The sequence below is a fragment of the Centruroides sculpturatus genome, unplaced genomic scaffold (assembly GCF_000671375.1).
Source record: "Centruroides sculpturatus isolate CEXI.00-Female unplaced genomic scaffold, Cexi_2.0 scaffold65, whole genome shotgun sequence".
In the NCBI taxonomy this organism is placed as follows: Eukaryota; Metazoa; Arthropoda; class Arachnida; order Scorpiones; family Buthidae; genus Centruroides; species Centruroides sculpturatus.
The window spans coordinates 1158731-1171514 of NW_019384327.1; the positions used below are offsets into that span (position 1 = coordinate 1158731).

The 12784-nt window shown below is 32.6% G+C and overlaps 1 protein-coding gene across 1 annotated transcript in view; it reads left to right on the forward strand.

The window, feature by feature from the left end:
- LOC111628509 overlaps positions 1 to 12784 on the forward strand; it is a 125517-nt gene that overhangs the window by 23057 nt on the left and 89676 nt on the right. The window contains exons 4-5 of the mRNA XM_023372338.1: positions 5371 to 5500; positions 11597 to 11621. Of these exons, the coding sequence (XP_023228106.1) occupies positions 5371 to 5500; positions 11597 to 11621 (155 nt within the window). The remainder of the gene's footprint in view (positions 1 to 5370; positions 5501 to 11596; positions 11622 to 12784) is intronic.

Below are 12784 nucleotides of genomic sequence, written 5' to 3' on the forward strand. Positions count from 1 at the left end.
ACTCATTGATGCCATTTCTTGGATTGCTACTAATTTAAACAAAGTTATGATCAAGATCTATCTTATATCATATAAATCTATGTTGCATGGTATTGTGTATGTTTTGAGAACTGTATAAATGTTGTTTTCGAAACTGTTTTGCAAATATATTGGACTTCGAACTCACATTTGAGTTATAAATAAACACTTGGCTTTATTTCCATCATTTTAGTTGATCAACTAAAATGATGGAAATAAAGCCAAGTGTTTATTTATAATTATAAAGTCAACACACCTTACTACTGAGAAAGCACATTTATTAAGCTAAACAAACGTTTTCAACCCATTTCATGGGCCATCATCAGGTTAAAGACGTTCGAATGAATGGCTTTTCGAACATGTTCAAATTTAAATTATATTAGAACATACGTTAAAATAAGATTACGTAAACAAGCATAACGAAATTAATACAATAAACAAGAAAAACAAAATAAAATAAAATAAAATACAAAATACGGTAATTCTCCTTAATACAATATGTAAACATTTTTTATAGTAACTCAGGTTTTATTGAGCCTGGTGGATGTATCCTCTTACGAGTTCTTTCTGATTATATATTTCTATGCCGACAGTAAAATGGTTGCATATTTATAGTTTAAACATTTATCCGTTAAGCTAGATCTGTAGATCTCACACTTCTCTGTTGTGGATGCAAGTGTTGGCGAGTGCACATTTCCAACGATTCTGGCTTCTTCCCATTTAACTATGGATCCATCTGTCTGTGCTATTTTTGATAACGCTGTTGTATATCGGCTCTTTGCTACGTCATACTTATGCTCTTTAATCTTTACCTTAAGATTTCTATTTGTGACCCCTATATATTCTTTATCTATTCCCAATTGGTCGTTCTTGTACGGTATTGCATACACTCCTGGTTGTTCTTTTTCATTAATTTTTTCTTTGTCATTTCTTAGCAACGTTTATTTATAACTCAAATGTGAGTTCGAAGTCCAACTGTATAAATGTTATAAAATAAACTTTTGTGCTGTTTTGTTTACACAATTATTTGGTATGAATTGAAAAAAATAATCTGTTGATGATCTTTCACACTGGTAGACAAAAAGTAACATAGAAAAGGACACTTGAATTTGAGTTTTATATTAAAATGATAGCTTTAGCTTGACTGTACAATGTTTCATTTTGTTTATGTACAACAGCATTACTTTCTGCTATTTTTAATGAAATCAGATAATGTCATTACAATTTTGGTTTATTTATTTTGTTATATAAACTGTATTGTATTGAAATTTGTTTTATATTAAAGTTATGTTTCTATGAAATTTAAAACATTATTAAATAACTTCAGAATTAGAAGACAATAGCAAAAGAAATCCTTATGTATAGTTCCTGCATTATTAGATGCACTATAATTTTTATACAAATCTTAATTATCAGCAAGTACAGTTTGGTGTTTGAATATTTATTACCAATGAATTTAACCTGTAATGTACAGTTTACTTTATTACATAGGTGCTAACACAAATGAAATGTTATATTTATTGAAAATTTTTGTTTTTATTAACATAGTAAAAAAATACAAAATTGCCATTTAAATTTTAGTATTTTGTTGAGCCACCTTTTGCAGCTATGAGAGCCTCAATCCGGCATGGCATGCTGTCGATGCAAGACTGGACTGGCTCCTGCATTTGTGGATGATGATTCCACACATGGATGATTTTTTCCAAAAGCTGTACAAATACGTGAGCCATTCACAGCCCGGCACATGTATTTGTTAAATCTAAGTGACTCATACAACATGGAATTCATATAAAATGGAATTATCAACAGTGTTATAGGGGGGTCAATTGTATTTTGGTTGTGATGGCCTCTTTGGCCACTTCCCTCTTCATAAGATCCCACACATTTTTTATGGGGTTCATGTTGGGACTATTACCCAGCCAATCCAACAGAGGGATATTTTGCTCTTGTAGATGTTTTCACAGACCTGGCTGTGTGGCAGGGAGCTCCATCTTGCATAAAAATAAATGGTTCCCCATTTGGGAACTATTTATTTTTGTTGAAGTTATTGGTGCCCATTGAAACACTGTTTAAATTAGCCATCTGTAACGTGGAGAACAGATGTTGTTAACCACTCTGGGTTAGATGCTGCTTGGGATTACTTTTTACTTTATTTCTCTTCATAGATCTTATTGCCATAAATGGTCCTATTGGAAGCTTATGCTTCTACTGACATTGCTTTATGATTCATTGGAACTATTGGGCTCTCTCACCTTGACAAGGTAATGACTATTAAAAGAATTATTATTATGTAGTAATGAATTCTATAAGAAATATAAGTTAAAGAATGAACTAAATAAAGTCACAATAAGAATAAATCTTAAATGGAACTACTATTGAGTCAGTTGGTTTTTTACTATTACTACATCTTGGAGTTAAGAGAAAAAGTTATTTCAAAATCAGTTATAGTAAATTTCAATAAAGCTATTTTCAGTTTTTACATATTAATTAATCAAGAGATTTGAGATGAATGTTGCAGGTAGATATATACAGGAATTTTACTGAAAACATAAAACCTTATCTAGTTAATACACTGATTTCTAAAATTAAAATAACAAATACATTTAGCATAATAAATTGAAACTGCTACTAGTAAAAGTTCTGAAAATAACAACATGTATACAATTTTGCATGACAAACTGAATTATTATATCAATTGGCAGCGAATACTGTACATAAACATGCAAATTATGCAAAGGGAAAATAGGAGTTCTGTCAACCTGTAATATAACTGGTTTTGAATAGTGATTATGGTTAGGTCAATCAATTTTGATAAAATGATATTTCATCATCATTATTATCATCATGCATTGAGATGATAGACAATCAGTTGAACCAAGGAGGCTAGTCTCAAGTGGAAGTCATCAGATGGCTACTTACTGTCACAAAAAGTGATATGCATGTTTTGGATATAGTTCCAAGAAACAGAAACCATTACCAGAAGAGCAGGACAAAGTTATCCAAGATCAGCAATCCTTTATGGAGAGAGTCAATTTAACCACCCACCACTAGACAGCTTTCTCATGAGCTTGCTGCTGCTATTGGAACATCAGTATCAAAGCAAGCTGTATATAGGTGGCCAGCAGAGAAGGGGCTTTATGCTAGATGACTAGTGTGTTCCCCTCATTCCTTCCCATAGGAGAGACCATCTAGTGCTGTGAGCATCATCTCTAGACACAGAACCAGTAGGCCTTGTTATGTTCTCTGATGAGTCAAGATACACTTTGCAAACTGATTCTTGACATATTAACATCTGGAGAGAGTGTTAGATAATATTAACAATGCTCAAACATCAGAGAAAACAATGACTATGGTGGACTGGTACCTAGTCTGGGGAGAGACATCTTGTTGATAGCTCCATGTCCCTTCATACCTTTAAGGAAGGAACTTTGATCACTCAGTGCCGTAGAGATGAGATTTTTCAAGGTGTCATCAGTCCCAGTTTATTTTTATAGACAGTATAGTAATATGAGTTTATATAAGCCTTATATAGTTCAGCTGGTTATGGATTTCCTTGAAGAGGAGGATATTCACAAGATGGAGTGATCTCTGGATCTAAACTTGATCCATTGTTTCTGGGATACTCTGAGGAGGGTCATTGCACCTCATCAGTCTACTCCCAAGATGCACCATAAGCTAAAATCTACTCTTATGGAGGAGTAGGATTTATTGCCCCAAAGCCTTCACCAGAACCTTGTCAACAGGATGACTACCTATTCTAGGTGCTATGTAGCAATCAGAGATGTTCACCCTTCCTGTTGTCTGGGGATCTACTTCCACATATTTGGATATATTTTGGAAAAAAGTGCATATTTCTGAAAATGAATTTTTTGTTTTCATTTTATACGACTAATTGATCTCTTGTGGCATGAAGTATCTATGAACAAAATTTTTTCCTTATTCACCAAATACTTTCTGATATATCTTACAATTTGTTTTTGTTGCTTTAATTTTGGACATCAGGACATATAAGATTATAAATAATTGCATTATTTATTAAAGAAAATTATTGAAAATACAATGGGTGATCAGTTAACAAACATAATTCGTTCCAAGACTTTGTTTGCTATCCAAATTGTTCATTAACTGATTATCAATTTACCATAGGTTTTTATGGAAAATTGATTAACTTGTTCTGGAGACCCCAAAAAATAAAAAATACTTTCTTACTATGTTTATTTATATGTAATAATAAAAATACATATATATGCAGTCTTGCATATTTGTTAGTCATGTTTTTTCCGTTTGAGGGGTTAAAGAATCTGTCTAATGTCAATTGCTTTTCTCTCTTCTTCAGGATTTTTCAGAAGTAATTAATAGCATTGTAATTGTAGAGATCCGTAAGCCTATTAACCTCAACCCAGTTTGGATGCCATTCTAAGACTATTGTTCTGACATCCTTCCACTTCAAAAGATCTTTAATAGCAGATGTCAGCATTAATCCTCTTTTTCAGAAGAAAACATATCTTGCCGAGTTTCTTGATGTTCTTCATTTAAGAATTCTTGGCATTCTTCTGTCATCAGATCAGTTTCAAGTTCCATTATGAGCTCTTTGATGTTTTTTGTTTCTCAGATGTGATTTTTGTTATTCCTTAAGCTGCTTGAGTCTTCTTGATTATATTTTAGATAAGATTGAACTATGGCCTACTGTAGACCTGTTCAAGCCATATTGCCCAGCAACATCAGACATCTTCTGCCCATTTTTTACCTTTGCTATTATACTCTCGCCTTTCGAAAATAAAAACTGATGCAAAACTTAACGAGTGCCCACCCGACAGTCTCACGAATGCTATAAAAGAATTGTTTCTGTCAGGAAAATAAAAGGCTGGAATTACAAGGGAGAGTTTCAAAGTTTGGAGGAATACTACTCGATCAGTATATACTGGGTTGAGCGTCGATGTCAGACGTTTCCCACACCCTGAAAAGTTTTGAATTGTTGCCTGAAGACAAGGGAAGACCAATCAGTATTTATTATTTTATGTCACTTCTTCTTGTGTTTGTTCTGTGAGATGTTCATTGTTCAAACATAAAAATCTTCTGCAAAAGTGTTCATTATCCAATTTGTTCATTAACTGATCACCCACTGTATATGGATATAGTATATCACTAATAAGATGATAAAATTTTGCTGATTAGAGCTTTTAGTAGTATAAATATCAATGTGTTTTATTGTTCAGATTTAATAAAAATAAATTAGAGTAAGAACTAACCTTATTGTGCAATCTGAATTGTTACACTTTTCATAAAAAATATTTATTTATATAGAGAAATTAAACTAAAATAATAATTTAATATATGAATATTTTTTATAAGGAATTGAAAGAAAGTTTCAACTATGGTTTATTTTGTCCGCCTGTTAATGGAAAAGCTGGAAAATTTCTTGATGAAGAGCGTCCTTTAGCTGATTATCCATTCCCTGAATCTGAAGGTTATTTAGAAGTGAGTTATTGTATATTATTTATTTGTAAAAATAAAATTAATTATTTAAAATGGCTGTACTATAGATTACCACCTATGGAATTTTGGGACTTTGAGTATATATTTGAACTTGGGACTGAAACAAGTTCAACGGTACCCTACTTTTGGACCGGAGACAAAAATAAGAAAGTTATCATATTTACAGTTTCTTACCTTTCACAGTGCTTCTTTTTAATGGGTTTGCAGACTTTACCGCTGGATGGTGGTACTAGCAACTATGGTGTTGTCTGCTTAATTTTTTTCTATTTAGGTTAGTTATTTAATTTAATTTAATTTATTTAACTAAGTTAAATAACTTATCTAAGTTATTTATTTATTTAACTAGTTTGGTTTGCACATTTTCACCACTAGGTGGCATTGCTTCCAATTACGGTGTTGTCTGCTTAATTTTCTATTTTTTATGCAGCAATTTTGAAAATGAATTTCCTTAAGCTAGCATTAGAAGTAGTCAAAAATAAGGAAACATGTTTTAAATGGTTACAAGATCAAAGTCTCCTTCATAAAGCAAAAAATGTAATAGATGCAGAGAGTGGATGAAATTAGAAGTGTTCACTGAAGAGAAAGATAAAGGCAAAGGATGGGGACGCCTGCAGTGCCAGAAGCATGGACAGCAACAACAAATCACTGCTGGTACTTTCTTTGAGCAAGTCAAAATCTCACCAAGGAAAGCAGTCATTCTAAACAGTCATTTCTTGCCTTTCACAGTGCATTCCATGCCATTTCAGATTTTTCTGCTATATAGTGGATACGGTCATTTCCCGGAGGAATAGGTTAGGTTTGTTTGACAAGCTGAAAAAATGGCACGTAGTACTAGCCGACCGTGAGTGATAGCGAGTGTGTCAGCGGCTGAGGGGCTGCAGGCCCTGAGGTTGAGGAGTGCAGGGCATGCAAAAAGGACTTAACTTTAACTGCAGATCATCAGTGTGCTTGTGTGATCAACATCTGCCTCTGTTGAAGGTATATATGGCTGACTTGCCGGACTGCCTGTTAAACACACGACAGGCTTAGCGGAGAGAGCGACATGACTCCCAATCATCACACGATTGCCGGAAAAAATTATGATAACTTTCTTACTTTTCATCTCTGGTCTAAAAGTAGGGTATCATTGAACTCGTCTCAGCCCCCTCAGTTCAGATATATACTCAAAGTCCCGAAATTCCATAGGTGATAATCTATAGTATCCTCTTTAAAATATTTATAAGTTCATTATTGGTTCAATTTTTATCTTTTGAAAAAAATTATTTATTGTAATAGAAAATATTATAATTTTCATGGTTTTTCTATTTTAAAAGTACAATTGTATTGATAGAAGAATCACCAAATTTTAAAAAACTCATATTACTGTTTTCATTATTGATTTGATTATCAATGGTTTCTATTTCTGATTTTAAAATTGACATGCTAACAAATTTAATCAAATTATATGATTTTTTTCAATATTATGCTAAGAGTTTTAACTTAATTTTTGTTTCTATCATACACTGCAGAGTATTGTCAATATATTTTGTTAATTTATCAAATACAGTAGAACCTCGATTATCCGGACTAATTGGGGATGAAGGTAGTCCGGATAAGGAAAAATCCGGATAATCGAAACAAATACTTTAATTTGTCTTTTAATGATAATACAACACGTTTTCTTTTTGATGACATATCGGTAATATTAAAAATAAATACTGTATTTAAATCATGATCAAATTTTCAAGAAACAAATGTTTTATTGAATTTGGACTACTACTGACCAGCGCTAACAGACTAACTATTATTTAAAAGGCCCTCTAGCCTTTTAAACAATAGTCAGTCTGTTAGCACAACAAGAAGATGGATTTTATAAAATAAAAAGCAGTTGAAACTGCATTTTTATGAATAAAAATTTGACAAACTGTTTATCATTTTATGACGAGTAAAGATTTTTTGTCGCATTCTCAGCTTTTAAGTAATGCATAAACCTTCGAGGCACGAGGCCCTTCGGACCGCGAGGCATAGATGGTGGCCCACGTTGTCCATGCCTTTCGCCGCCCTTGGTTATAGAAATGATGTAATTTGAGTATAAATTATTTATAAATACGCATGTCAAGTTATATTTTTATTACGACGCAAAATATACAGTAGAACCTCGATTATCCAACCCCCGATCAACCGACCCCTCGGTTAACCGACCGTCCTAGTCGGCAAATTTCAAATGTCCGCTAGTGATGTGGTGCTACAATATTTGGCTATGTCTTGGCTACTTTAATATTATTTTTACGTGTTTTAGCTGGCAACACTCATTCAACCATGAAAGGGAGCCAGTATTTAAACGAAGCTTAATTTTCTAATTTTTAACAATACAATAGCGACGATTATTATTTTAAAAAATTTTTGTTAGGCTTAACATCAATGAAAATTCAATGCAAAATAGGTTAATAGCGATATAGTAATATACTAATATACTAATTACATGGGATATAATAATATACTACACTAATAATGGATTTTTTCATACTTTTCGGTTATCCGACTTTTCAATTATCTGACCAACCCCAGTCCCCAATTAGGGCGGATAATCGAGGTTCTACTGTATTTAAGAGTTTATGGGCACTGTGCCGGGTGAGATGTTGTTGAAACAAAAAATGTTATGCATTCCATCACGTACATAAACAGTGTCGTAATTCGCCAAGTGCAAATCAGCAAATTCGTAAAATTTTTGTTTATTTTGAACATCCGGATAATCGAAAATCCGGATAATAGAGGTCCGGATAATCGAGGTTACACTGTATATTAATTTTACTATTATTTACCAAGAACTTTAAAAAGAAGTGCCTAATATCTACTATATAAAGCTGAAAAACTGGGCATTTTCTTTCTTTCTGTCACTGTATGCCAAAAATGGTCACTAGGGGCACCCCTAGCTATTATTTTAATTAACAATAAATTCAGTATACAGTAATACCTCAATTTACGCGAACCCGGAGTTACGCAATTTTCAAATCTCGTCGATTCGTCTTTTGTTTGAGTACCAAACAACTCTCGATTACTCAATCCCACCACACTATTGTTCGGCTTACATGTTCAGATGTGTCACACGGAATCGACACATAGCCACAATTTATTTTGTGTTATTTATTTCTGTGTTTGTTATATCTACAGAGACTTGAGAGACTCTATGTGGTGATTTCTTCTAACGTGAATGAATCAAAAGACGAGATAAGATTAACAAGAACATTTATTAGCTTACATACATCCGACTTGGGTTTTACGCATATTGCGAAATTATACCCCGACTTACGCGAATTTGACTTACACGGTTATCGCTTGGTCCCACCTATCATGTAAGTTTGGGGTATCACTGTATTATTATTTCATGCAGTTTCATGCATTTTTGGCTGTGTTTTAGTAAGGTATGCCATGAGAAATTCAGTATATTATTATTTTTATTTGTAATAGGAATTTATTATTTATACCACAGAATGACACTGCTGCTGCTAGAATGCCAACTAGGGAACATCCTGAGCTATTAGAATAGAAGGATTAGAAGTATGAAAGAATCTAATAATCTTAATCTTTGTTGTTGTTTTTTTGCCCGGGCAATGTCGGACTCATCTGCTGGTTTTTTAATAAGTCCAAATTGTCAGCAGGCTAAATACACTCAGAAAATTAGAAATATTTTAGTTTAATTATTATTGTAAAAAGACTTATACAATCTGAGTTTATAAATGTAGAAGTAAACAAATTATACAGATAAACAGTGGGTTATAAGGAAGCCATTTAATCATCATCACCAACATTTATAGGAAACCATCTTATAACCCACTGTTTATCCCTCGGGCTTATCATGATCCAAGTAACTACATGCTAGCTGCATACAGGGCTCTTATTAAATGAGCCCATATGCATTGTCAAACTGTCCAAGAGAGAATGCAGGAGCTAGAGTACATCAAAACACTAGGCTATCAATTTGGTTTTAAACCATGAATCATAACATCTATGATCAAGAGATACTAACCAGAAATGGAAGACATACAGTAAAAGGATGAACAGGCTGGGTATACAATTGTTGAATATATGTTAACTTTCCGGCATATATACAAGGAAGTAGGAGCAGCTAAGATAGCATTTCTTCTGAATATAATCTTACAGGGTGTAAGATTATATTCAGAAGAAATGCTACCATCTGTATGAGGTTCGGCCAGAAAGTTCTGAGACTGATGATGTGGTGGTACAATTGACTATGTGCTGAACTTGCATGAACTAGGGTATGTAATAGACATTGATATTTAGCTTCCTGCAAAATTTTATGGCATTACCATATATGGTTTTTGTTTCTTGCTATTTAGATATGCGTGGATGAACTCCACTTTACATCAAAATTTTACTTCTGTACCAGTTGTCATCTTGTTTAGTAAGAGTTGTTAAATAACTAAGTAAAAAAATCCAGCAACGAGTTGCATAACACTCCTTGATGTTATGAGATTTTAATTAAAAAATAAATTTTATATTATTAAACATAAATAAATGGGTGTGTGGAGTTGTTGTTTATGAGATTTTGTTATAAAAAACTTTTTATATTTTTAGTTGTTATAAAATGGCTGGCAAAAGGCTTAATTTTGAGGGTAGAGATTAATTTTATAAAAAATTGTAAATGTTAATAACAAATAAAATCTTCATAGTCTGACACTACTCAAAATATGATCCATGATCCCTTTGACCTTTAACTACCAAAATTTTATAGCATCGATCCCTCTAATATACAAACCTCCCTGCAAAATTTCAGAAATTTTCAAAAAGTTATGGGAATTATTAAGCTTGAAATTGGGTGAACAAAATTGTGCACACATGCTCACACATTCATACCTACAGAAAAAATCTCAAAACTTTTTTTTTGCATTTCTCAACATTTCAAGGTTCCCTGAGTCCAAAAGTGTAAAAATTCTCCCATAATTTCCCTCTTTTGCCATCTTCTGTATGTTATAAACATTCAGTGGAACCTTGCTTAATGAGCATAATTCATTCCAGAATCTTACTCGTTAATCAAAACAATTTTTCCCATATAAATGAATGTAAAATATGATAATGTATTCCATGCCAAAAAATACTCAAATATTTTATGTATAATGTTTATTAAATAAAATTATACAATATACATTGTTAAGGAGTGTGAATCATCGTCATCTTTTCTTCTAGCGCGGAATGAACCAACCTGGAATGCAAATTCGATTTGCATAATTTGGAATCGGTCATTAAATTTAATACTGGATGGCAGCATAACTGCTTACCTCTAGTCAAATTATTTAATTTCTAATATTTAATTATAGCCTTTACATAGCCCAAGAATTTGGCATATTGTTTGGCGTGTTTATTATATAACAGGCTATGGTTGTTGTTTATATGTAATATCAGACATATTACATATAAACACAAGTTTAGAAAAATGTGTGATCACAAGCAACACTAAGTACACAGACTGATATAGCATGCGCACAAGGGACTTTCCCTCTCATGGTCACTTGTTATGTGAAACGTCGCTCGTTAAGCGAGTCATTTTTTTTACAATTTATTTTGCTCATTATGCGAATTACTTGTTATGAGAAGTGTTCGTTAAGCAAGGTTCCACTGTACTTTGTGAATAAGCAATTTTTTAAAATTAGTTTTTTAATATTGCTAGTTAAAACAAATTTAACTTGTAAAATTGTGTAAAAACCAATAGTCAATTAAAAATTTATGTTCCTGACTTTTTTTATTTGACTCTTTCTTATGATAGCCTTCTTATGTACACCAAGATAGCCTTTTAATCATGCCTGTTGAGAATTTGGTCAGATTAGATTGTGGGTGATGGGACCATGAAAAATTTTTGAGATTACAAATTCTATTCAAGTACAGGTTCCTCAGAGTTTGACAGGCTAATATCTTTATTACATCAATCATCTGGCTGCCAATTTAACTAAAAGTTTGCAGCATAGTCATCAACAAACAATTAATACCTGAAGTAATGGCATACTAATAATCTCATGTCTCTCTCCTTACAGCCATTGTTTATTGCCGAAAGATGTCTTATTTCTTATTATACATAATGTATAATTAGAATATTCCCAAAAAATTCCTAAACTGTCACATCATTTCAATATATTTGCTAACTGGAACATCTTCAATATCCATTGAAAATGAAAGAAAACTAATTGCACATTTGTAGATTTCATTATGATATCATACTTGAAGGCTTAGACTATTTACAAAAATATCAAATTTTCGAGTCTATCTTAATCCTTTTAATACACACCAGAAGTAACAGTTAACATGGGTTTTATTGAAGAATATACTTCTTAAAACAAAGGTAAACAATAAGTAAAAAAATTCACAAAGTTAAAAACAATCAAGTGTCAGCCTTCTGTTTTAGGTTCTGACACTTTACATTAAAAACATGAAGAATTCTTCTCAGGCGAATTGCGCACGGCGTTATTGTGAATCTGCGTAAATTGAACCGGTGTAAACCGAGGGCTACTTGTACTATTAATTATGATACTATTATTGAATGTGTAAATCAGCAATTATTTATTAGCAGCTTGTTGAAGTGTATTACATGAAGTGATATTAAGGCAACAAATTGCCAAATAATGTAGTATGATACTCCTTTATAACAGTACTCAACCAAACATGACACAGCAAACACCACTTGTTTGTTGCAATATTTCTATTAGGAAGCATATAGTGAAGTCAAATGTAGCTGACATACAGTGACATACAGCAGCTGAAAAAATAGGGGTATTCTTTCTGCACATCCAGGACAAACTTATTACAAACTGTGAAGGGTTCCTCATTCTTCAAGGATACTATGCTTAAAAAATGTATCTGTAACGTTTCTGTTGCATATTGTAAGTCTATATATATATATAAATGGACGTGTGTGTTCCTATATTTCACTTTTCTGCAAAAACTACACATCGCACATGAATGGTGTTTGTATGTGGTGGTAGGCCCAAGTCTCCATTCGTGCATAGGGGTGGTTGCGTCTCGATAGCTATAAGGGTGCGGGAGATATGAGGCTGAAAGTGGTTGAAAGTGGCTTTCTATTTCGAATGTTTTGTTTGAATTTGTTCGAATTTAATTCGAACAATGTTCGAATTTGTTTGAATTAAATTCGAACCTAAAATTCGAATATTGGTTTGATTATAGAACGATTGTAAACGTTCCAGAAACGTTGAAAATAGTTTGTTTGACTAAACGTAAAAATTCTCTAATTAGTCTGGAAACGGGGGACCTAATTCTTGCATTC